Here is a 26,877-nt window from a genome sequence, read left to right as displayed (position 1 = left end):
AAGCAAAAATAATTTTTGAAGATACATTTCTCCCTAGTGCTGTATAATCTTTAGCAACCTTCAAGGGACTAAACATTTAATAATGCCCATTTTAATACCCATATTAAAGTGGATATCTAAGGAAAATATTCTTGATGCCTGTTTGAAATTATTCTTTTATCTTTTCCAGAATTTTCCAATGAGAAAAGTGCCCTGTAAGAAAGATGCTGCATCTGGTTCATTCTTTGCTCGAGACAATACTGCTAACTTCCTTCACTGGTGCAGGCACATTGGGGTTGATGAAACTTACCTCTTTGAATCTGAAGGTTTAGGTAAATGTTGTAGTCATATTTAATGTTTAATAGGATATTTTTGAGGTTTCCCTGGTGGCTCAGACGGTAAAGCGTCTGCCTTCAATGTGGGAGACCTGGGTTCGATCCCTGGGTGGGGAAGATCCTCTGGAGAAAGAAATGCCAACCCACTCCAGTACTCTTGTCTGGAAAATTCCATGGACAGAGGAGCCTTGTAGGCTACAGTCTGTGGGGTCACAAAGAGTCAGACCAACTGAGTGACTTCACTTCTTCTTCAGATGATCTTGATGATCTTCTCTGGTTCCTTTAGTCTGGCCTCAGGTGACCATATCCAGTGATACTGACATCTTCTGTTTGTTGGGTTTTAACAAACATATTTTAATAACAAGGATATTTTTGGAGAAGGAAATGGCAACCCACTCCAGTGTTCTTGCCTGGAGAATCCCAGGGACAGCGGAGCCTGGTGGGCTGCCATTTATGGGGTCGCACAGAGTCAGACACGACTGAAATGACTTAGCAGCAGCAGCAGCAGGATATTTTTGTATGCCTCACTTCTAGTTTTTCTTTCCAAATAAGAACTCAAATGCCACATCTCATTTTCCTAGAAAAATTTATGTTCTAAATAGATGTGAAACAATCGGAGAATCAGATTCCAAATCAAATACATGATTAAACTTTTCATTTATAGTTATAAATCCTATATATCTAGAATGGCCTAGACAGACTTTACTTCCTAAATGAATTGGCTGTGGGAAAGTTCTGGACTAATGCTTATTAACTAATTAATGTTTTAATCAAGAATTACTCAACAAAGTCTAAATTACTGGTAATCTCTCTTTGACCATATAATTACAGAAATAACAGAAGGTCAAATGATGTACACTCATGGTGTTTAGATTTACCTCATAAACAGAAGCTGCCAACTTGGTTATCTAAATGGATTAATGTTTTTGACAATTCATTTTAAAAAATCATGCTCTACTGGAGAATTATTGATGTATTTTCTCATTTCATTTAATTCAACAGAAGCGTCTCTGCAGTGACCAAACTGAAAGCTATCTAAGATTTTTACTTGACTGTCTGTATATTCCCTCAAAGTATTTATATATGTATAATTGCCTGTTTAATTTGCCCCTTAAAATATGTGGTCTTATTTTTTCACAGTTTTGCACAAAGATCCAAGACAGGTGTATCTCTGTCTTCTTGAAATTGGTCGAATTGTCTCAAGGTATGTATTCCACAATATTTCAGGCTTGTGCAAAGTCATAAAGATGTTTTAGGCTACTTTATTTTATCTAGGATACTATTTTCTATAAGTGAAAATAATTTTTAATTGGAATAAAGTAACTTATTATTTTTTTCTTTCTTTTTGTTCCTTTAGTAACTTTGTTCACATGAGCTGTGTCAACATTTGCTTGTTCATATAGCTTGCCTTTATTTAATATTAAACTATAAGAGTGGGCACTTGGATTTTTTTAGGTTAAGAGTAGAATAAGAGCATGCAGCCTCTAAGCAGTTCAAAGTGAGGCAAGTCCTTTGAACACAAAGAGGGTTTGATAAGAAGGCCAAGGTTTGGTATTCTCCATACCTAGTTCAATTCTATCTTCACTCATGAGCTGATTTTTAAAGGTACCTTTAGGATCCCAGATTGAATATTGGGAGCATTCAGTAACCCAAATACATATGCTATGATGTAAAGGTGATAATCTGAATTTTTGGCAGTCTAAGAGACATTAAAAAGCATTTCCAGATGTTCCGATGAAACTATTGGTAGAAGAGAGTCATACAGACTTTATTTAAAATTAAAAGATAACCTATTGTGATATACATGTAAGTACTTGCCTCAGACTTCACTTGATTGATGAGATCTCATAATTGATTTTCAGATATGGGGTTGAGCCACCAGTATTAGTAAAACTTGAGAAAGAAATTGAACTAGAAGAGACTTTACTTAATACTTCTGGGCCTGAAGATTCCATCAGCATTCCAAAATCGTGTTGTCAGCATGAAGAGCTGCACGAAGCTGTAAGTAACTGTCACACTTTCTTTCATCTGTGATGCGTCAGTCTCATAGTTTGCCAGAAGTGTTCCTCTTTCATTTTTATTGTAATTGAAAAGGGGAAAAAAACGTAGCACAAATGTGTTTATTGCACTGTTATTTGTAAGGGTGAAAAATTGGAAGCAATATAAATACTCTCAAATTGGACATTGGTTAGGTAAATTAGGATTCATTATCTTTACAGAATAATCATTTTATGTGATCATTATGAAGACCATATAGCAATAAGAAAAATGTTTATTTTGTATAAAGTATGTATCAGAACAAGGAAATAATGGATGTTAGGGTAGAGACTTCACAGATGATTTTAATTTCTTTAGCTATTTCTTTAATGTTAAAATGTTAGTTATGCAATAGATTAAAACCAGAGGAGAACATTTTTTTAGTCACAGTATTTATTACTTCATTTAGATTGACCACCTTATTTATATTGTGGGTTAGTGCTAATTTGTATTGCTGAATATAAGTGGTGTTTGGTATTTTGAACAAAGAAAATAAGTGACCTTTAGTCTTGTTATGAAAACTAAAAGAAAACACATTTCTTGAAACCTGTATGTGCTGTATGAATATATTCAATGTCCACCTATACATACGTGATCTGCCAAGATCTTAGGATCATGTCTAAAATAGGGAGCAATTATTATCTGATTCATTTTTTTGAGTGCTGTGAAGAAGTATAGAACTGCAGTTCTGTGTACCTAAGAAACTTTAATGGATAGAAAATAATGACTGAAATAATTACCTCCTTTCAAATTACTTTTTTATCTGATTTATAAATGGTTTAAATAATTATAAATTCTTTCCTCAAGTTCAGATTATTTTTAGCTATCCTTTGCATGTGGTATGTATGTGTGTGTATGAATGTGTGTACATATACATGCACATATATACCCAGGCTATCAAGATAAACTTGACTGAATGGCATATGAAAATCAGATCTGTTTATAATCATGCTATTTTGTTAAATGAATGATGTTGAGAGATAAATCCAGACACTTCTGATTGGGCCCCAGATGAATCCATAAGTGTCATCTTGGGTAGATAATTAAGACAGTCATAAATTTCTGTTAGTGCTCAGCTACACTGAGTATATCTGAAGAGACTTTCTTTAATATCATGTCTGTATTCAGTTAACTGAATTTGTTTAGATATACTCTGTATGACAAGTAGTTGAGAAAAATAAACATGGTCTTGATTTTTCAAAAATGTCATTTTAGGAGAACAAAATATTTTCCATAGTGGCTGATATGTGACTTTTTTTCAAGTCATACATATCTCAAGAAATATTTTCATTGAGTCAATTCATTTTAATTTCCATGTTTTGAATATAGAATTCCTAAATTTTTATTTCAGTTTTTACCATTTGTAAGATATTTACTGTAGTTAAAAATTCTGTAAACCCCTTGAGAAGTAGAGGTAGTTCAACTCATCTCCGTAGCAGACTATTTGAAACAAAGCAAGTATTTTTAGAAAAATGTCTCTTGAGTTGAAATTTTTAGAATTTACCCTATCTTAGGTGAATAGATGTAAATATGTATATGTCTATTTTAACAGTAACTTTGGAACATATTTGAATATTCCCCATAGTATTACTGTAGCATAGCATTAGGGGGCAAGTGAAAATTCGAGGTTAAACTTTATCTGACATGTGTATATATATATATATAAGCATACTTTTTAAATTCTTTATTCTGTTGGCTTTCTTGGCTTTAAATTTTGTTGTTGTTGTTTAGTCACTCAGTTGTGTTTGGCTCTTTGAGACTCCATGGACTGTAGCCCACCAGTCTCCTCTGTCCATGGGATTTCCCAGGCAGGAATCCTGAAGTGGGTTGCCATTTCCTTCTCCCTGACTTGACATATATTAATTCAGGTCTTAAAACAATTCAAACTTAGTAATGAACTCATACATTTCTTATGATCTAATGAATGTGTTTTGAATTGACTTCACTGTGTGCACATTCACAGACCTTTTCTGGTGATCAGTGAGTACACAATGAGTCTGACTACACTTGGGCAGAGAGCGAGAGAGAGACTCAATACTTCATCACTGCTAACTTTTATTAGATTAGTGAATGTCTAAGTCTCAGATGGTAAAGAATCTGCCTGCCATGCGGGAGACCCAGGTTCGATCCCTGGGCTGGGAAAATCCCCTGGTGAAGGAAATGGCAACCCACTCCAGTATTCATGCCTGGAGAATTCCACAGACAGAGGAGCCTGGAAGGCCACAGTCCATGGCCTGTCAGACATGACTGAGCTACTAACACTCAGAAGATTAGAGATAATAGTTGAACTGTCTTTAAATTTTTATCTTTGAGTTTGATTTTTCCCAGCTATCAAATAACCTTACATTTTAATGTTAAAGTAGTTTGGCATAAGTCTTAAATCTTTTTATTTATTTTTAATCTTAGGTTAAACACATTGCTGAAGACCCTCCTTGTAGTTGTTCTCATCGGTTTTCAATTGAGTACTTATCTGAAGGACGATATCGACTAGGAGATAAAATACTTTTTATAAGAGTAAGTCCACCATTTACATCCTATCACACTCAGATCTTTTTTTAAAATTAATTCTCATTAAAGTATAGTTGATTTACAATGTTGTGTTAGTTTCTGCTGTACAGCAAAGTGAATCAGTTATACGCATACATATATCCACTCTTTTTTTAAGATTCTGTTCCCATATAGGACATTATAGAGCATTGAGTAGAGTCCCTGTGCTATGTAGTAGGTTCTTATTAATCTATTTTTATATATAGTAGCCTATATATATGTCAGTTCCAATATCCCAATTTATACCTCCACCCCTCCCCACGTTCAGATCTTGTTTTGAGCAACTAACCATAGGGATAGCTAAGACTATTTAGACTTTGGATATAATTGGAGGGGGGGGGGGGTGGAAATATCTTTGAATACCTCAGGTAACTTATTTCATTTTCAGACTTCCTAAGAAGGAATAGTTTTCTATCATAAGAAGAAAGAAGCAAAATCAGAACATCTAATAAGATTAAATGTCAGTAAGAAGAAAAATAAATAGAAATATTGTAGTTGATAATAACATAAGACTTTGGGTTTTAAGTATGAAGCCTTTTTTTTTGCTGACACAGTATCAGCATCTATACTAGTAGCTAATATACATGCTCATTTTCTTCCTTTATCCCTTCTGCAATCTGTTATTGATTAATTGTCCCTGTTGCTGATAAGGAGATTCAAGTTTTACCTGTTTAGCATTCTGTCCACTTCTGATACAAGAGCTGTTTTATTCCCAAGTTAGGAATGTAATATAAAAGTATGTAAAAAAAATCCAATTTCATTACCCACATTTTCTTTGATTTCATATATTATCATTAGATCCCCATACCCAACTCAACTCACCCAGAAACAGGTACATGCACTTTCTGTCTTTTAATTAACTTTCTTTTCTTAAGCAGTATGATGCAGTGACAGTGTACAGAGCGTGGGATTTGGAGTTAAAATTTGCAGAGCAGTCTCATACAATTGTGCTGATTTGCCTGTTGAATGAATAGGGGCCTGAGGTCCAGCTTAGGCTGCGCTGGCAGACCCAAGATGTAGCATTTCTGCATGAAGGCACCATTTGGGGTTGGCAGCCTGGTGAATGTGAGGCCAGGCCAAGTTGGTGATTTGGGACAGTTTCCTTAATCTCTCAGAGCCATTAGTTCCTCATCTGCAGAGAAGAACTAGAAATAGATTATATCAAAGTTTTGGAAAGATTACATTGATATAATTCCTATGAATCTAATTTATTAAATTCTAAAGATTTTGGTTATTTTGATTGTTCTTCTGCAGTTTATCAGTATTTTTTCTCTATTATGAGACGTTTTTTTTCTCTTCTCCCTCTTCTTTACTGTCTCTACTCCTTTCTTCCTTCAATAGTGAATTCTCTACTGAGCAGTGTTCTCCTTGTAGTTTTGCACTTATAATTTGGATTTTTAGGATGTAAGCTGTGTGTAAATATCTTCTTACAAACTGGAAGACTCTATTGTTAGTGTCATGATTCAGTATGAATTAAATTTTAATAATACAAGAAAGAGACTGTCAATTTATAGTGAAGCTGTTGGCAGATGCATTGCATTTCATAGTCACAGACACCACAGACTGTGACTGCTAATAAATTATGGGTGCACCCTACAGTTTTACAGCTTTGTTTTGTGCTTTCTTTTGGGGGAAAGATGCTTCACGGAAAACATGTCATGGTCCGTGTCGGTGGAGGCTGGGATACTCTTCAAGGATTTTTGCTTAAATATGACCCCTGTCGAATATTACAATTTGCTACACTAGAACAGAAAATTCTAGCATTTCAAAAAGGAGTTTCCAATGAAAGTGTGCCTGATTCGCCCGCCAGAACACCTCAGCCTCCTGAAATGAATCCTTTGTCAGCAGTTAGCATGTTTCAGAAACAAAACTCAAAACCTGGCACACCGGTTGGTATTCCAAGGGGCAAAGAGAAGCAGATACATCTGCCAGCCGCGTTGCCGTCAGCGTCTTCCCTGAAAGGAGGGAATCTGGCCCCTGGGTCAGTCCGTTCTAAATTGGCAAATTCTCCAGCAGCATCTTATCTCAAACTCATGCCTTCAAAGGGCATAACGAAGAAACCACAGGCTCCTTCTAACAGTGCATCATCTTCACATGCTTCTTTAAATCCAGTGGGTAAAAGCACTTTTTCACCAGCTTTATCAAGAGCAGCACCTTGTGTATCTGAGTCGTTGAGAAAATGTATCTCATCACCCAGTACTCCTAAGACCAAGTGTGTTCCGGCCCAGAAGTCAAGAGATGTGCCTGAGTCTACACTTCTGCCAAATAAGTGTTCTGGAAAAACTGAACCAAAGCATTTGAAACACAATCATGTACCTTCCAGGGATCACGCGGTCTCTCCTTCAGCTGCACATTTAAATTCATCATCAAAGTGTCCAAAGCTACCTAAGGCACATCTGCATGTGAGGCCTAACCCTTCTTCCTTCCAGTCCCCTGCAAAAGTGACAACAACCAGTTCCAAAACTGTCATTAGGAGTCTGGAAACACGGGCTCAGCCCCATGGTAGAGCTCCGCAAGCCCAGAAACCTAAGTCGGCCCTGAATTTAAACCAGCCACTTTCTGTATCCTCAGTTGCTCCTGCAAAAGCTGCACAGAAATTGAAAGATAAGAATATGGTTTCAGTTGCCAAAAAGCAGCCTCAGAATAAAAGCACATCCCAGAAGACAGGAACCAGCTCCTCCAGGTCCCCAGGCCGTACCCCACTGTCCATCGTGAGTCTTCCCCAGTCTTCTGCCAAAACACAACCTGAACCAAAGTCAGTACAGACTGCCACCAAGAGCCAGTGCTCAGCTGCTGGGCCTCCCAAAAGTGGCAAAGCCCCAGCTTCAACCAGGAAACCACCCTCATCTGGCAAGGAGACGGTTAGTGCAGATAAAAAACCTTCTGCTAAAAAGAAGGAAGACGATGACCATTATTTCGTTATGACGGGAAGTAAGAAACCTAGAAAATAAATATAATGTGTCATTCTAAGAAAACAAGAGAAAGAGAGTAAATGTGTTAACTTCACATCCTAAAAGGTTTCTCCTGTTTGTGTTTATCCAAATAGGTTCAGACATTAAGTACAATAAGAGGGGGTAGAGGCTGAGCCCAGGAGAAGTCTCATCAGAACTCACATACCTGAATTCACCAGAAGGTACCTTTTTGAGGCAGACAGTGGTAAAATCACCAGAAGGTTCTTATTAGTTATAGACATTTATACCATTTTCCATCCGTGACATTTTTGTTAAAGTCTCCCCACTAAGGGAAACATAAAGTCAAATAACACTACTAGGACTGTAACCATGGTTGCTGTATTTTGAGTATGTGTTAAAATATGGCGGTTATTACCTGCTGATAGCAGTAGAGGTGCTCTTATTATGTTACTGCGTTATAATTTAAAAGGAACAGTTTGGCACTTGTCTTGGCACCTAATTTAGGTTCCTGATCAGGATTGTTGGAAGGAACAATACCGAGTACTGATGGCTGGTGCACGTTTGCTTGCTGTTGTTACACTGGGTGTGGGAGAATTGTTACTACTTAAAAATTTTTTAAGCTTTCCAAATCAGAAAGAACTGATTTTTAAACTGACTTATATTAACATCAATAATATTTTGTTACCAGTATTTTTGGTAAAAAAAACAAATTAAGATATAAAAATTGAAATGTGGAAAAAAAAGTTCATGTATTATTTGTAAGAACTTATATTTTTGATGGACATTGTGCAATGTGAAAGGAGAAACTTAGTAGTTTTAGCATATTAGAAATATTTTTAATAATGCAATTTTCTGAGTGCAGATGACAGTTTTTACATTAAAATAATGTTAACATCAAAATTATATTTTTACAATCTCAAAATTAAGGTGATAGTGAAAAAGTGGTGCTGCATAAAAATTCTATCATGTGATTGTTATTTTTCTTTATAGTAATACCCAGTTATGTTTTCTTCAATCAAGTCATGCTGCCTTCAGTTTTCCAATGTCAAATGGACAGTCAATATGTACCGTTTTCTGTTTTGTAGGCAGATTCTCGAAAGAACTTAGCCACATAATGTAATGACTACATAGACTCCATCAATCTAATGTATTTGTAAATAATATGTTTTTAAAGACATTGTGCCTATTTAAAAAAATTACTAATGTACTTTCAGAAGTTTTAGGGATGTGTTTAATAACTTTACAGTATTATCAGTTATTCCATATTGAGGTTTATGTTTCCCTATTTTAAACTAAAATGTGTTTCTAAAGAAAAATAATGGTTCACACAAATATGCAATCATAGAATAGCCATCTTAAGCTGACTACTAATGTTTATAGATTATAAAGCATGAAACTTGTGTATAAAACTAAGTGATCTTTTGTCTGAGGAATAAAGACAAAAGTTATATGCAAGCTAGTTTTTGAAATAATTGATGCTTCTCATAAAAGAGATGGTCACCAGAATAGCTTAGTTTCACTGTTGGTCTGGGCATTGAGGGAGATAATATTTACATCTTTGGAAAGTGAAGTCAGGATTCAAGAAGTACTAGAAGCTTTACATTTCTAGTGATAAGAAATATTTACTGTATCTTTCAAAAAGGAGGAATTTTACCTTCAGGAAGGTGCTTATTTCTTTGTAAGAGCAAACAGTGCTTCTATATCAGTAACATCAGGAATAAAATTGACATGTGGCACAAATCCCAAGAAATAGTTTTTATTTTTTTCAATTGGAAGTTAATTCATAAATAGTCCTATTTTCATCAGGCCACTGATAGTAGGAATTTCTAATTCCTATAATTCTGTTTTAATTTCACACTTTGATGCAGTGAGAATATTCTTTTTTTTTTTCTTTTTGAAGTTTTAATTAAACTTTTTAAATAAATTTATTTATTTTAATTGGAGGCTAATTACAATATTGTATTGAAATACTCATTTTATCCAATATTCAGGGTCAGAAAATTTCTGCAATTATATCTGCATTGGATGAATTTTTATTTATAGATAGCTTACTCTTCCAAAATACAGCTGTTTTTTTTAAAGTAAGCAATGGCTGAAAGATAATTCCTTCAAATATATTTTGATATGCTCTTAAAAGACCTAGTGTTTCAGTTTTCACAGTGTTAAAAGTACATTGTTGAAGTTGGGAAGAAATTTTCGTTTCTTAATAATAGTGCATGATTTTTAAAGTTCCTTTTTGTTTAATAAAGTGAATATTAAAGTACTGAAGTACCTGGAAGAAGAAATAATGTATACTTCCAAGAAAGAATGGAATGTTTTTCCATTGCTTTAATTTGTTATTATGAATAACATATCAAATTAACCTTTAGGGGAAAATGAAATGCTGACTATCTTTGCATTGTTTGAGCCTTACAGTAGGTGCTTAAAACTTAAATCTTCAAAATGTTTTGATAAATTAGATGATCTCTAACTTTCTTCTTCACACTAAATTTACAGTGCTTAAAGGATAAGAGAAATTTTTTGAGAAAAAGATTGCCATAACCTCTGTGATGTATAGCTGATATAAAAATCCATTAACTTTTTAAAAAGCCATGAGTAACAATTGTCAAGATACAGTCTTGTATCCAGGTTTGCATACTGACTCCAATTGAATCCAAATTTATGTATATTTTCTTGGACTGGCGATGTTTGTATCAGATTTTAACTTAAATATATTTTCTCAAGTATTAAAATTTAACATATATACCAAGTCCTCAATTTACTTTTTTGTGTGTTCTGAGTATATTCTGATCACTTGGTTCATGTGAGAAATTGCATATATGATGCAACTAAGACCCAATGCAGCCAAATGAATAAATAAATATTTAAAAAAAATAATGTTGGTGTTGATTTATCTTAAAAGAAGTGTGTATGGTGATGAAGTGATTTAAGAGTTTACAGTGATAAAACATTAATACATAATACTTCTTAATTGTCTGCATTCTGCCAGGCACAACATTTATTGCATGGTGTTGGCATGTAGTGTGTTATCTCTTACAATTAACCTCTTGTGGCTGGTCTTTTATGGTTTCATATAATACATTGTATCTAATTTGACCAACTTTCTTAAATTACTTTTGATAAATTATTTCACAAATTATAACGAATGAATTTAGTAGAATGGATTAATGTTGGGTGTGATTGTTGAGGACCTCTAGTGGTCAAATGTGGCATTATTGAAACACTTATCAACTTAAATCACTGTTTTCTACAACCTCTCTCGAGTTACGGGAGATAGAGGAATAGGAAAGTCATCACATTCAAGAAGCTTGGGTTTATACAGCACTGTGAAACTCATGAAGCACTTTCAATTACATTAACATCCAGTCTTCTGAACAGTTCCATGAGATCGTATTATCTTCTTTAGAACATAAACACCATAAAGACAGGAATTGCATCTGTTTTGTTTCCCAATGTTTTCCAAAGCCTAAGCCAAAGCTTGGCACATAGTAGACATTCAGTAAATATTTGTTAATGAAAAAATGAATGAACTCTTTTTTTGTAGATGAGGAAACTAAGGCTCAAGATAATTGACAGTAGTAAATGTAAAAATATCCTAGTAGGATTGCTTAATTGAATTTTATTTAAAGGATAATTTTACTTTTACCTATTTATAATTTTACACAAACTTGATTTTTTCTTTGTGTTAATTTGATAAAATAGGAATTTAGTGGCATCTTTTAAAAAAATCTGTTGGAATATCACATCCTCTGTTTTTTTTTTCTTTATTTAATTGGTTTTGATTTACTCTTTTTTATTTGTATCATTTCTTTTTAGATTCTGCATATAAGGGATGTCACAGTATATTTCTTTCTCTGTCTGACTTTACTCAGTGTGACTGTCTCTAAAGGAATTACCCTTTATTTTAAATATTCTAAACTTGAATAAATTTATAGAGATTAGTATATTCTTACATTTTTAATATTTATAAAGCACTTGTATTCAGAGTATGTTCTAGGAATGATGAATATTTGTACTCAGTTCTCAGGACAATGTTGTGAAGTCAAGGTGCTCTGTAAATATTTGCTGGATAAATGAATGAAAAAAATAAAGCTAGCACAAAATACTTATATTGGCAATTAAAATAAATTCCCTGCTGCTGCTGCTGCTAAGTCACTTCAGTCGTGTCCGACTCTGTGTGACCCCATAGATGGCAGCCCACCAGGCTCCGCCGTCCCTGGGATTCTCCAGGTAAGAACACTGGAATGGGTTGCCATTGCAGTGGAAATAGATTTTGGTGAAAGGTACTACTTGCAGATGGCCCAAGAATCTCCAGGTTTAAAAACATTAAAAAAAAAAAAAGATTGCCCTTTGAGTAAACAGAAAAAATAAATTTTCTTCTTCTTCCAGGAGGAATAAATAAATTTAAATTTCTCTCACACAGCCCTGACAAGGTAATACAAAGTTGGGTCATGTAATCTCAGTAATTATTTCAGTAACTCACTGCACCATGCTAGGTGCTCAGGAACCCAATAATCAGCTGTGGAAGAAGATGCCAGACTGTGGTGTGTGTGTACTGGAAGGGGAGTGGAACGTGACGTTTCTTATTTCATTCCCAAGCCCTGAGGTAACATGAAACAAGTGCCTTTAAACAACGATTTGTGATAGTTTCCATTTATGTTAAGCATCAGTGAAAAGAATTTTTGAAGTTCAAGAAGTCCCAGGTGTCCTTAAAGACTGGGGGGGGGGGAAATCACCACTGAGAATGACAGCCCTTGAAATCAATGAAGCCCAAAGGGGAAGTGAAGAGGCCAGGATGGTCTTCAGAGGCTACTCTAGCAGGAACTGAGAGTTCTGGCTTCACCCACTGCTTCCCCCACCAGCCCTTCACCTCCTCACCATTACCCTCCACATCACTGCTTAAACGTCACTTACTCAGAAGCTTCCAGACCCTCCGAGCTTGGTTGGATGCTTCTGTGTGCCTCCTTCACACCTTACACTTGTCCTGTCACTGCATTGCCATCTAGCAGTACTTCCCACTGACTTACCTCAGTTCTCACCAATGCCTCACTTGTTGACAGTTGCAGCTCCTGCATTTAATGCCTAAACGTTCGTGGGGGGAAGGAAGTAGTCTTTTACTGATGGAAATAAGCATCCGTATGTATAAAGTGACCTTCTAATTTAATGTTGGCCCATCTACTGTTAAAATGATTTTTTTTTCCCCCTGGGGAAATGTCATGGCAGAGTTTGGAAAAAGCTCCATAGATGACTCATCTCCATTGAGTCGGTGATGCCATCCAGCCATCTCATCCTCTGTCGTCCCCTTCTCCTGCCTTCACTCTTTCCCAGCATCAGGATCTTTTCAAATGAGTCAGCTCTTGGCATCAGGTGGCCAAAGTATTGGAGTTTCAGCTTCAACATCATTCCTTCCAATGAACACTCAGGACTGATTTCCTTTAGGATGGACTGGTTGGATCTCCTTGCAGTCCAAGGGACTCAAGAGTCTTCTCCAACACCACAGTTCAAAAGCATCAATTCTTTGGCTCTCAGCTTTCTTAATAGTCCAACTCTCACATCCATACATGACCACTGGAAAAACCATAGCCTTGTTGAGATGGACCTTTGTTGGCAAAGTAATGTCTTTGCTTTTTAATATGCTGTCTAGGTTGGTCATAACTGTCCTTCCAAGGAGTAAGCGTTTTTTAAATTTCATGGCTGCAGTCACCATCTGCAGTGATTTTGGAGCCCAGAAAAATAAAGTCAGCCACTGTTTCCCCATCTATTTGCCATGAAGTGATGGGACTAGATGCCATGATCTTAGTTTTCTGAATGTTGAGCTTTAAGCCAACTTTTTCACTCTCCTCTTTCACTTTCATCAAGAGGCTTTTTAGTAGTTCTTCACTTTCTGCCATAAGGATGGTGTCATCTGCATATCTGAGGTTATTGATATTTCTCCCAGCAATCTTGATTTCAGCTTATGCTTCCTCCAGCCCAGTGTTTCTCATGATGTACTCTGCATATAAGTTGCATTAGTTCCAGAGAATGCTGCATTTTTATAGAAGAAAAATGTTAGGAACTTCTCAACTGTCTACACATGGTTTTGTTTTAAAACATTTATTTTCGGGGTTTTGAGAATTTACTCAGAGCATCATATATAGACTGAAGTTGGCAAGAGTCCTGCTACTACCTAATTCTGTCCTCACGCTGAACAGATGAGGAAACTCAGGCCCCAGGGAGTTTGTTAGTAGAGCCCATTAGTTACCAAATTCATACCACCTGGGAGCAACAGAGTGAATGCAAGGCAGTGGGCTATGTGAGTCACCCTGATTGCTGGTCCCTTCAATGTATTGTAAATGCCCTGAGCCCAGCCCAGCAGACTCCTTGTATTACCTGTATGGATGATTGGTTCCAGAGCAATCTACTGGACCACAAGGCAGTAAAACTGCATTAATTTGCTCATTTAGCAAACAGTTCTGAGTGCCTCCATGACAGTCACCAAGCTCAGTGCTAGAGATCCCATGGTAAGACCAGTCCCTGCTCCCCAGGATGTGACAGTCTTTGTTCAGGTGATTAACAATAACAAAGTATGATCTTTTTGACTGTAGCCCACTCAGTTCTTTCTGGGGTAAGATACTTTGGTGAGAGTAGCCTGTCTTTTCTCATATTGCTTCAGATCAGGAGCCCATAGAAAACAAACAAACAAACAAAAAAAACCTGTTATTTGTATCTGAACCTCAAGAACAAGAGTCATTCATCACCAATTGTTACTCAGAAAGTGGAGCAGAGAGGATCATATCTTAAACAAGGCATTGGAAACAGGTATTTGAGCTTTCTCTGCATAAACCATTACTTAGAAATTAAGAAGCACACATCTCTTAATGCTCGAAGATGCTCTTCTAACTCCATAGGATGTTTCCTGTGACAGTGGGAATTGATTCCAACCTTGACCTTAACAAGTCGCCCTGCCACGGACAGAGGCAGGATCTCAAACCAGCTGCCTATAGTAAGGCTGGTCTCTCTCCAGCCACCTCAGTTAGGTCAGAGGAACACAGCTTTGAGCAGATGCTCTCAGTGATTTGACCTCTCAGTACCGCCTCCCGCTGCCCCAGCAGATAACAGGAAACTTGTCCTGTACAGTGGGTGGCTGTGACACACAGAACAGCCCTTCTGGGCCTCTGCGGCATCTTCTTGGCTGTCCTTCTGGGCCTCTGCGGCATCTTCTTGGCTGTCCTGCAGCCCAAAGGGACCCATAGGTGTCCCAAGTAGACCTGCTGTGTTAGGTCAGCACTTTTGTCTGCAGATTCACTTTGGTCTTCATTAGTACTGGGCTTTATGGATACACAGAATCTAGAGGACAATAGGAATCTGGCAGCAACCCAGAAATAGCTGTGCAGTGAGCCTCACAGAAATTGGAACTGGAGTCACCCAGAAGCACAAGGAGCTCTAGAGTCAGGTAACCTCATCTCCCTTCTGCAGCCTGAGTTTCCCCTCTTCACTCTGGTGCTCTGCCAGGATCTAGCCAGCCTCCAGGTTTCAATATCTCTTTGGGTGTTTTCTTGCATCTTCTCCAAAATTATCCAGCCAACCAACCAACCAACCAAACTGCCTGATACTATTCAGTCCCAGTGAGAATCTGATTGGCTTAGTTAATTACCATTGTTTCTGTGCAGATTTTTTGCTCCAGGCCACTGCACAGGTCAACCAATGAACTTACTGCCCTCCATATACCCATCCCCCTTGCCAACCTGGTGAACAGATAGGTCACATGGTCTAGAGCCTGGCTACCTTGATGTAAGGATAGCTTGGTTCACTTGTCTTAGAGCCAGTTTTCCTTAAAAGGCTGGGCATGACTGATTTGTCCAGCCCTCTTGGTAAACAACCCCAGAGTTAGGTTGGATTTGGTCTGAGGTCCCAAGGGAGGTCTCTTTGCATCAGGGAGCCTTTAATTTCTAGCATTGACCTTTTCTTTCAAGATAATTAAGTCCAATATGATGGTAGATGTAGTCCTCCCAAATCTAAATCCATACTTGATGGCTAGAAATGTACAGATATATGTATGTTACTGAGGATGAGTGTAAAATCAGAAAGTTTTATTTTACCCCTGATTTGAACAGTAGGCCAATTCAGGAAAACTGATGTGTGTCCAGCCCACTGTGGGGTCTTCCAAAGCCCTTTTCTGAGAGGGAGAGAGAATGTTCTAGACCCTTGCTTCCCAATTTCTAAAGAAGACACTCCAACTCTTACACTACAGCATCAAAACAAGTAATTGATTTAATCAGTTTGTTTAAAAAAAATATATAGGCAAACCAGTGCTTGGGAATCATGTTAAAACAACCAAGATTGGTTGACTTTTTCTTTTGGTGGTTTTGGTGTTTTATAGACACTGTCTGAGATGCCCAGAATGCATTTTATCAGCCAGAATCATTTCTGTCCCTGAAATTCTGTCCCCAAATGACTTTCAGTGACTCCTTGAAAGTGTTCAAAGGCTTTTACCTGCACCGAGTCTTTGATTGTTTTCCCTAAGAAATTCCTGTTAGATGAAATGGTACAGCTGTATAAGATAAATTAAGATTGATTTTTATTTAATAACACTAGTTTTGAAGCTAGTAGAGATGCCAAATATATTCACTGCTGTCTATTTGCCTCCTTGGAGAGCAGAACTTTGCTGTTCCTTACAATTCTTCCTTGTTGTTTAAGTGATTACAGGAGGAAAAAAAAAGAAGTTATTAGTAGATTTCGCCACCATATTTAGAGCTTTATCCTAAAACCTGAACAGGTTCAGAAATCACACTTATATAATGAATTCACCTTGTGCCAGATACTGTTCTAAATGCTTTCCATGTAGTAACTTATTTAATGTTTACAACTCTATAAGATAGATTCTATGACTATCCCTACTTTATAGATGCGAAAACTGAGGTACTGAGATATTTCTTCCATTCCTCTGTGTTGAGGCCTGACGCGTCCTCATCTCAGACAAATACTTGGTTTTCAACTCTTCAGCTTTCTCCAAAAGTGGTTCACTGGGCAGAGAAGCATGGGCTGGTCACAAACTGTCACAGGTCTCTTAATTAGGGGTCTTGGCCACGTGTTCATGTGTCAGACCTGTGGTGTGCTGGTGTGCACAGGAGTCACACAGCCCTTGGCCTCCCTCACAGCCAAGGCTGGCCAAGTGTGCCCTCTGTTACATCCAGTTTCTCTCGTTTCCCCAGCATTTTCCCGCTAATCCTACAGACAGGCTCCAGTCTGACCACACTTTCTTCTTTTTCCCCCTCATCCCCACATGGCCACCATGTGTTGGTCAGGATGGGCTAGGCTTTGCTGTGGAAAAGCACTCTTCACGGCTTGTAGCAACAAAAGGTTACTTCTCAGTCATGCTGGATGTCCATCAGGGCCATTGAGGGCTCTGCTCATCTTAGATGCTTGGGGACCCAGGCTGAGGGAAGCTCCATCCTTACAACACTTCAGCACTTACCGTGTCAGGGGAAAGGGTTGTGGGAGTGGCCGGCCCCTGCTCTTTGAAACTCCTCCTCTGATCTTCCTGATGTGACTGATTTTTCTCACGGTTCTCTGATCCTTCACACTTGTGTTCTGACTTGTGCTCCCATGCTGCCCTTTCCACGTAGCTGCTCCCTAAGGACCATTCCTTGGCCCTTTTCTAGCAAAAAATATTTCCTTCCTTCCTTCCATTTCTGTGTGAATGACTTCAGATCTTTATTTTTCAGCCCAGTTTCCCTGAGTCCTACTTCCACCATCAGTAGTCATCAGCCTTCTCCCATTACTACCTCAAAATCTCTTACCTCAAAAGAAAATTTCCATCTCTACCAAATCTACTCTTCCTACAACTCCCATGTTTCTGTTGACATGCCTTCCTCTTCTCATATTGAAACTTTCAAACAATTTTAGAATGTGCCTCAAATCCATCCCCTTACCTGTGCTGCTGCCCAAGTTCACAGCCTTCTCACCTCTCCTGGCAGACAATAGCCTCCCAATAACTCTTTGATCACACTTTCGGCCTCTCTGCCTGGCTCAAGGCTGCACATTGCACAGCTCTAGGAGCACCATTCATGATGTGTTCCAGGTCAATGGCACCCCCTGGAGTTGTGCAGAGGCCCTGCAGGCCTGCACTGAGCCTATAGTCATCTGCCTATAGCTCCACTTGAATCCTGACACACAATTGCTCAAAAACCTTCCTAGGCTTCTATTCCAATCTGAGTAAAGGCCAAATATCCTGGCTGTGCCCCCCACAGGTCCTGATGGGAGTCACCCTCTCTTTTGTCTTCTACATCAAATGGCATTATAGTGATTTAAGAATAGTGTTTCCTTTACCTGCTCTATGAGTGAGAAAGTAAATTAACTGAGAGATTAAATTAATAAGGACTATTTGTTGCTAAAATAGTGGAAAACGTCAAGCCAAAATGGCTTAAGTTTTACAAGAGAGCGTATTGGCTCACATAAATGAGAACTGCAGAGGGCATGGCTTACTGCTTTAGGAATAACAGGATATGGGGCTCAGCAAAGATCCTCAGGACTCCTTGCCTCTCTTTCCACCTCAGGAAGCTAAAACCGCAGCAGGCCTGTCTGGCGGGAGCTAAAGCCAAGGAGGAGAGGCAGCTGCCACCAGAGATGCTGCCCGAGAGGAGGAGGAATGTTCTGACTCCCCCTCCCGCTGTCTCCTGGTGGCCCACCACTGCTGCCTTCCGCTGGCTCACCCCAGAGTCTGGGGAACGCAGCCAGAAGGAGAAAAGGAAGAGGCCGGTCTAAGAGCAAACAGGTGAACCACCAGCACAAGCGTCTCATTCAGAGTCACACAGCAGCAAGTGCTGGAGCCTGTCTTATGCCACAGCTGAAGCTCTGAATCCTGCCACCCGTGCTGCAGCCCGCAAAAAAGAGCGTTCCAGCTGGAGGCGTCTGTGTGAGTGAAAGTAGCAAATTCTGGAACATGTGTGGAAATAGCAGAGGGTCCCCTTGGGCTGCAGTGTAAGGTGCTTGCAGAGGAACAGCAGAAAAAGGGTCCAACTACATAGAGTCTGAAGGCCTGGCTCAGGAATTTGGTCTTTGTTCAGGAAGCACAAGGAAAATTACCAAAGGAAAAGTAAGAGATAAGGTAATTAATTTATAGCTATAAAGATGTCAGAGAGAGGAAGGAAATGTTTGGACTTTCTTCAAACAAAATAAAAATACAAAGTGAAATAATTCTCAAGAATGAAAGTTACAAACATAATAGTTGCTTTTTTTTCTACTAATTTTTGTATAGTTGCCATCTTTGATACTGATAACAGAAATTAGGAAATCAAAAGCAACAAAAGCAAAAATAAACAAGTGAGACAACATCAAACTGAACACTGCATAGGAAAGGAAGCCATTAAAACGAAAAGGCAGTCTATTGAATAGGAGGAAACATTTGCAAATCATGTATTTGATAAAGGGTTATCAGTCAAAATATGCAAAGAACTCATACAACTCAGCAGCGAAAAACCAAACAATCCAACGTGCAGATAGCCAGCAGACACATGAGAAGATGCTCAACATCACTAATCATCAGCAAAATGCAAATCAAGATCATGAGATATCACCCCATACCTGTTAGAATGGCTTTTATTAAAAAGTGTTGGCCAGGAAGTGGAGAAAAGGGAACCCTGTACATGGTTTGTGGGAACGTAAACTAGTGCAGCCACTATGGAGAACAGTTTGGAAGTTGCTCAAAAAATTGAAAATAGAGTTTCCATAGGATCCAACAATTCTGTTTATGGGTATATAAGTGAAGAAAAGGAAAGCACTGATTTGAAACTGTATATGCACCCCAATTCTCATGGCAGCATTATCTATAATAGCCAATATACGGAAGCAACCCAAGTGCCCATAAATGGATGAATGTATAAAGAAAGTACCATATGTGTGTGTGTGTGTGTGTGTGTATATATATATATAATTATATATATATAATATGTATAACTGGAATTACTAAGCCATAAAATGGATGGAAATATTGCCATTTGCAACAACATGGATGGACCTTGAGGACATCATGATAAGTGAAAGAAGGCAGGCAAGTGCCATCTGATTTCATATATGGGATCTAAAAAAAGAAAAAAAGTCTTCACTCTTTGCAGTACCTAACAAAGTATTTAGTACCTAACAGATGCTCAATAAATATTTGTGGAAAATATGAATTTTAAAAAGTGTAATGGTAGATCAATGAAATGGAACAGAGAATTTAGAAATAGATCCACACAAATACACTCCATAAATTTTTGACAAAAGTGCTAAAGAAATTCAATGGAGGAGCGACGGATAACTTTTTAACAAGTGGATTAATAAACTGTGGTGTTTTCTTAAAACCACATAGCACAACAGAAATAACTACTGCTACACACAACAACATAATGAATCTTACAATGATTGTCAAAAGCAGCCCTATATGAGAGCATAACAACAAAAAATAGGAATGAACATTCATTCATTCATTCATTCAGGTGAGGACCTACCATGAGCTGGGCTCTGAGTCAGGGCTTTAGAGCAGGCCAACATGAGTCGTTTGTTGGGCTCTTCTAACATTTCCATTCCCTTTTGAAGTTGCAGGAGAACACCCCACATAACGTCCTGTGATCTGAAAGATCTGTGGTTTCCAGAAAGTACACTAAATGAGTATTCACTTTGTACTCATTTTGTGGTTTTATATCTCAAGGTTATATGCTTGAGCTGGCTTTATTTGAAGTTAAATGGCTTGACCTCGCTTGCAAATGAAATTGATGGAATGTACACAAAAGAGATATGTCCACTAAGAAGGAAAATGTCTCTGGGTGAGGGCAGTAAAGATTTTGCATCTTTTGTGGGGAGAGACTGAGTTAGTGATTAAGCCCCTTGATACTTTCATTTCTTTAATCACAAACTGAAGATACTTGTTATTTAATAAGTATATCATCTTCAACAACACAGATGCCCCAACTAAAGGTCTGACTATGAGCCATACAATGTTAGGCACATCACACAGGGGACACTAAATATTATATAAACTGGATTCCTACAGGTGGTTAGATTTACAAATTTTAATCAACAGAGGGCGAGTCAAAAAAATATGAATCCCTAGGTGGTTAGAAAATTTAGTTCAACCTCAACACCCCTGCCATGACCTTACACTTAAAACCCATTCATTCACTCATTCAACATTTATTAAGTACTTTCTAGCTTCCATGATTTCAGCAAGATTTATTAATTGCCCATATGTGCGCAGCTTTGAGTAATGGTGAATAAAATAGATACGACTTGATCCTAAGGGAAGTACTGTTTACACCCATGGTTTAATACAGATTGTGCTGTCAAAAAGCTCTCTCTTTAGCAGGAAGACAAATTGGTGGGCAGACCTGCAGACAGGATGTGATGCGAGTATGAAGGTGTTCATTGGGAATGAGTGGTAAGCTCTGCAAGTGTCCAGAGAAGGCTTCTCTAAGAGCTAACGCAGTGGCTGGACCTTGAGAGAAGCACAGGAGTTCCCAGACTTTCAGAGAAACACGTTTTGAGCAGAAGAAGTGGCAGGATGCTGAGGTATGGAAATGTGAAACATCATTCACAGTTTGGAATTCAGGGCTCTGAAGGTGTGGGAACAGGCGGGCAAAGCCAAGCCACATGAAGGCTGTGAACCATGTTTTGGAATTCGGGTTTCATTGTGAGGTGCATGGAGGTGGTTGATGGATGTGAAACAGAGAAGTGACAAGATCAGGTTTGCCTTTTAGGAAAACCATCCACCAACATTGTGACTCCTGGAGCCACTACAGAGAAAAGATTGATGCAACTTGGCCACTCACTGGAACCTTGGATGCAGGCATGTGGGTGTGTGTGATGGAAGGAGGAAGTGGGGAGTCTAGGAGAATCCCAGGCTTCTGGGTTTTTGCAGCAGTCTCTGTATAACCCCCAGGCTCCAGACTTTTCACACTAAAAAAGTTTTGCAGATGACAACCCGATCTCTCTTCCTTGACTAGATCTTTTGTCATGTTGCTTCCTTGTTAACAAAACTTTTAGTGTGTTTTACTCTGAAAATATGAATTTCTGAGCTTCCTTCCAAGGTCCTTTGTTGGGACTACTCTCTGGTTCCAACGTTAAACCCTTCTCACCTGAACACTCCTTTTTCACTGCTACACACACATCCCTTTCGCCTCCATCTCAGTGCCCTCGCATCTTCCGTCTGAATACCTGAGGTGCACCGTCCTCAGGTATTAGGCTATGCTATGCTAAGTCGCTTCAGTCATGTCCGACTCTGTGCGACCCCATAGACGGCAGCCACCAGGCTCCCCCATCCCTGAGATTCTCCAGGCAAGAACACTGGAGTGGGTTGCCATTTCCTTCTCCAATGCATGAAAATGAAAAGTGAAAGTGAAGTCGCTCAGTCGTGTCCGACTCCTAGCGACCCCATGGACTGCAGCCCACCAGGCTCCTCCATCCATGGGACTCTCCAGGCAAGAGTACTGGAGTGGGGTGCCATTGCCTTCTCCGAGGTATTAGGCTAGCCTGGCCTAATCTCCCTCACATGGCCTTCTCGGAGCGCTTCATGCCTCACTGATCTGCTGTGTCTTCATCTCCTGTAGTCTGGGGCGAGGACATAAGACAAGAATGTGAGCCTCACTAGGGCAGGGATTTTGTCTATTTCACTGCTATATCTGCACCCTTGGAAGAGTGCCTGAAACATGACAGGTACCCGATAATGAATGAATGAATGAATGACTATTTGGTGCTCCATAAATATTTAAGAAAGAAAACATTTTCAAGAAATAGAACACTTGATGGATTTGATGACTCATTAAGTCAAGAAGCATATACTGAGTGATTGCTCTGTGACAAGTATCACGATGGTTTCTGTGTATTCAAAAAGTCATTACACTTGGAGTCCACAATGAGAACAAAATCATTATCAGAATCAAAATCTGATGAATATTTACATTTTAACAGTACAAACAGATAGGGAACAGTACAAACAGACTTTTATTTAAAAAAGAAACCAGAATTTCATATCCCTTAGATTTCAGCATTTTCAAAGTCTGATAATACCAAGCTTTGGTAAAGGTGAGAGACTATTTCACTTTTTTCAAAGGAGCAAAAGCCATCCTCAAACACAGCTTAATTGAGGGGGAAATTAGTCCAGTCATGTTGGAGGGCACTTTTCCCATTATCTAGTAAAAGTGAAGATGGGTGTGCAAGATAGTCCAGTAAATCTACTCCTACACAGAAAACTCTCAGACCTGTGCCTGGGGACGGAAACCACAGTGCTAATGGCAGGACAGTTTGAAATGAACAGTTGGAAACAACCAAAATGCCTCAGCAGCAGCAGAATGAGTAAATTAATTGTGGTTGTATCCCAGTGGTGGAATCTTCTGGAGCTGTGACATGAGTGAACGTGATATTAATTATTATAATATTTATTATATTAATATAATATTAATTATATTAATATAATTACTTATATGACTCAATCTCACAAATGTTATATCGAGTGAAAAAAAGCAAGATGTAGAATAATAATGCATAAGGATCCTCTTTGCATGAAGTTTAAACATAGACTATAATATATTATTTGTGAATCGATATAAATGTAGTAAAAGTATAAAATATACCTGGCAGGGTGACCAACCATCTCTGTTTGCCTAGAACTGTTTTACCACTGAAAGTTCTATATCCTGGAAACCCTCCATTTCCAGGCACAACAAAACAATTGGTTGTCTTACCTGAAGAAGAGAAACATCAGGCTCAGAGTGAGGGTTATAGGCACGTTCCTGGCAGTCCAGTGGCTAAGACTGCACTCCCAATGCAGGGGGCCCGGGTTCGATGCCCGGTCCGGGAGCTAGATGTCTCATGCCACAGCAAAAAACCCAACTAAGACCTGGAACAGCCAAGTAAATACATAAATATTAAAAAAGAAATTGGGGGTTACTTCAGGAAGGTAAGGAAATGAAATTGGGTAAAGGTGCACTGGGTATAATTTAGCTGAATTTGAAATGTTCTGTTTTGTAAACTGGAGTATAGATATGTATGTGGTTATTTATTATTTTATTCTCCATTCGTATATGTGAAATATTTCATAATTAAGAAGCAAAACAAGACAGCTCCTATAATGAATGCCGTGGCGTGTCGGCCAGTGCATCTCCAGCTTTCGGGACTGAAGCACTCGCTCCTGCAGCAACCTGGAGTGCTGGCAGGTCCATCACCTTCCGCTCACCTGAGTCTTGAACTTCCTTGATCCCTAATTGCCTTTGTTTGAATGGATCCACTTCATTTCTGGGGGCAGCCTGCAATCAGTGACTGCTTGATACATGGATGTAAAGGCTCATTACCTCGTTCCTCAGTTCAGGACCCTTATAAAGGGCCATCCAGGCTCCAGAGCTCCCTGTAGGGTCAGCTGAGGTGTCTGTTGTGATAGCATCACAGGCCACCTTCTTGTGCTCAGTCTTCGCTCCTTCCCTTCCCTTCCCTTCCCTTCCCTTCCAGGTGTTGACCTGAGGATGCTCCCTGGTAGATGGATGCAAGCACATCTCCATGTCAGTCTTTCTCCAGGGGAACTTGACCTGTGACCCTGTCCTTCAACGAAAAAGAGAGAGAGGCAGAGAGACTGAGATCACAAATTATAAAAATAGTTCCCCTGCCTCTATCTTTTTCTTTAGGCCCTGCCCACCCCTCCTTGTATCCCAGTTGATTTTTAAATCTCAAGTCTATATACTACACAAAATTCTAGGTCTGGATGTGAAAAAGAAACACTCATTATACTTTAATGAACAATAACAAAATGATACATTTTTTTCTCCCATGGAGGGGTTTTGTGGGTCAGAGAATATTCTCACTCCCGATTTTGTTTTTCCCACTGAAAGAGGGGGGAATCAGAGGAAGGTGGCATTCAGAGGAATCAGGTGATTCTATCTGAGCCAAGTTGTGTGATTCCGGAAAAACAGAAAGAGAATCTAAAACAGTACCTAACAAACCACTGACTTGTGTGATGCAGATAATAAATACTTGTGGAACAGAGAGAAAGGGAAAGTCAGTGAGATACAGCAATGGGATCAGGCTCAGAACACAGACACAGAATAAAAATAAATGAGAGAAAGAAGGAGCATCTCAAAGCAGTCATCTCTCCACAAGCCTAACAGATCTTGGAGAAAGGTCAGTCATTTGATCTTGGACCATAACCTAAAAACTGCCAAGACCACTCTCAGTATGATCTCCTCCCTGTCCTGATCCCTATAACCTGCACCCTTGACCTTGTACCAGGATAACTTGCAATCTCCAAGACTGCAGGGCTCCTTCCCCTAGAAAGACACACACACACACACACACACACACCACCAACATTCCTACTGTGGTTCCTAAGTGTTAGCTGCTCAGTCGTGTCCGACTCTTTGTGACCCCATGGACTGTAGCCCACCAGGCTCCTCTGTCCATGGAATTATCTAGGCAAGAATAATGGTAGTCATTTCCTTCTCCAGGGAATCTTCTCAACCCAGGGATAGAACCCAGGTCTCCTGCATTGCAGGCAGATTCTTTACCAGCTGAGCCACCAGAGAAGCCCCTCATAACGTCTCCTGTCTCCCTCGCCGAGTTCATTGATGGGAGCTACTCTGTTTAGCACTGCTTTCGAAATTCTACTACAGCAATGTGCTCTTGAAATTGGCTAGATTTAAATCCCAGGTCCACTGCTCACTGGCTGTGTGACCTTGGTCAAGTAACCACAGCTCAGTGTCCTCAACTATAAATCGAGAATAACACTCCTAACGTAGATAGGAGGTCTAAGCAAGAAAATGTTTCCAAAGCATGAAGTGAAATGCTTGAGAAATCTGTGTAGGATTTAATAAATGATTGATTAGTTGAATATTTTTAAATGTAAAAATGATGATTCTAAGAAGATGTAGGAAAATGACACATTAATATTTCAATACTATGCAAATTTTTAAAAACTTGACTGTGATGTAGGATTAAAATAAATCTAGTGAGGAAAGAAGGGAGGACTAAACTTCACGTTCCTACCAAACCATCTGTAGAAATGATAAAATTAGAACATTCTTGTGACAGAGAACTGTCATGTTTGTTGAACTGAATTGCAAGGAGAAAAAAAATGGTCAGGTTCTGTTTAATGTAATAATTCCTATGAGAGTAATTAAAATCTGAAGTTTCTGCGTCTTTTTTTAGAAATAATGTCTGCTTGAAATGAGCTCTAATTGTCCCTATTTACACACTGGCTGCGAGAGCCCATCCCAGGCAGGCAGACAACTCTGTAATTAGCTCCCTTCAAGAACAAAGCAATGACCATCTTTCAGCTGCTTTCTGGCTTTTGAGCTTAGGAGGCAAAGGAGAGTTTTTGGCTCGCTTGCAAAATGGAATTTAAATCTGCCACAAGCAGTCAGTTGCAAGAATGATAATTGCACAGTTTGTTACAATTGATTTATACAGGCCCCAGGAAAGAATGAAGAGCTTCTGGCTAAAACTGTCAAAAGAATAATCAGTGATGTGTGAAATTTTCTCTCTCTGAGATTTTAATGGCTGCATTTAGAATAAAATGGTGACGTTGACCTATTTCTCATACAGTGAATAAACCAGCTGATATTTTGGGTTGTCTCTTAATCATTCTCATTGATATCACCCTTTTCAATATCTACTATGATCTGCTTTTTATTAGTATTTTGCACATTTCAGGTGAAGAACTTTTAATGAAAAAAATTTAGTATTTCTTTATTTATATGGCCATGTCAGGTCTTAGTTGTGACATGTGGGACCTAGTTCCCCAATGAGGGAGTGAGCCTGGGCCCCATGCACTGGGAGCGCAGAGTCCTAGCCATTGGACCCCCGTGGAATTCCCCCCAAATTTTTAATTCACTGAATTACACCTTGTAAAAGAATATATGCAAAAATAAAAATTGTGCGACTGAGCCCAACAAAAACTTGTGTGTGCCACCAAAATCTTTTGCAAAGAGCATATAAACTGAATTACCTCCTTCACCACCACCACCACCTTGCAAAACACATATACAATACAGATGCACACATATACGCACTTAGCTCAGAAGAAATGGGATGAATCCACTTTGGTGTGTCACATGAAAATGCCTTATTTT

General features: G+C 38.8%; 1 protein-coding gene across 7 annotated transcripts in view; it reads left to right on the top strand.

Moving 5' to 3' along the window:
- GAS2L3 (growth arrest specific 2 like 3) overlaps positions 1-10,553 on the top strand; it is a 37,753-nt gene extending 27,200 nt beyond the window's left edge. For all 7 annotated transcript variants that reach the window (XM_006041352.4, XM_006041351.4, XM_044941453.2 and 4 more), the window contains 5 exons: positions 170-311; positions 1,455-1,518; positions 2,177-2,315; positions 4,758-4,865; positions 6,536-10,553. In XM_006041352.4, the coding sequence (XP_006041414.2) occupies positions 170-311; positions 1,455-1,518; positions 2,177-2,315; positions 4,758-4,865; positions 6,536-7,849 (1,767 nt within the window). In that variant the 3' untranslated portion in view covers positions 7,850-10,553. The remainder of the gene's footprint in view (positions 1-169; positions 312-1,454; positions 1,519-2,176; positions 2,316-4,757; positions 4,866-6,535) is intronic.
- Positions 10,554-26,877: the final 16,324 nt, after the last annotated feature.

Source organism: Bubalus bubalis, chromosome 4 (genome assembly GCF_019923935.1).
Source record: "Bubalus bubalis isolate 160015118507 breed Murrah chromosome 4, NDDB_SH_1, whole genome shotgun sequence".
Taxonomy (NCBI): Eukaryota; Metazoa; Chordata; class Mammalia; order Artiodactyla; family Bovidae; genus Bubalus; species Bubalus bubalis.
The sequence above is the reverse complement of the archived record's forward strand: the minus strand, read 5'-3'. Positions and strand labels throughout refer to the sequence as shown.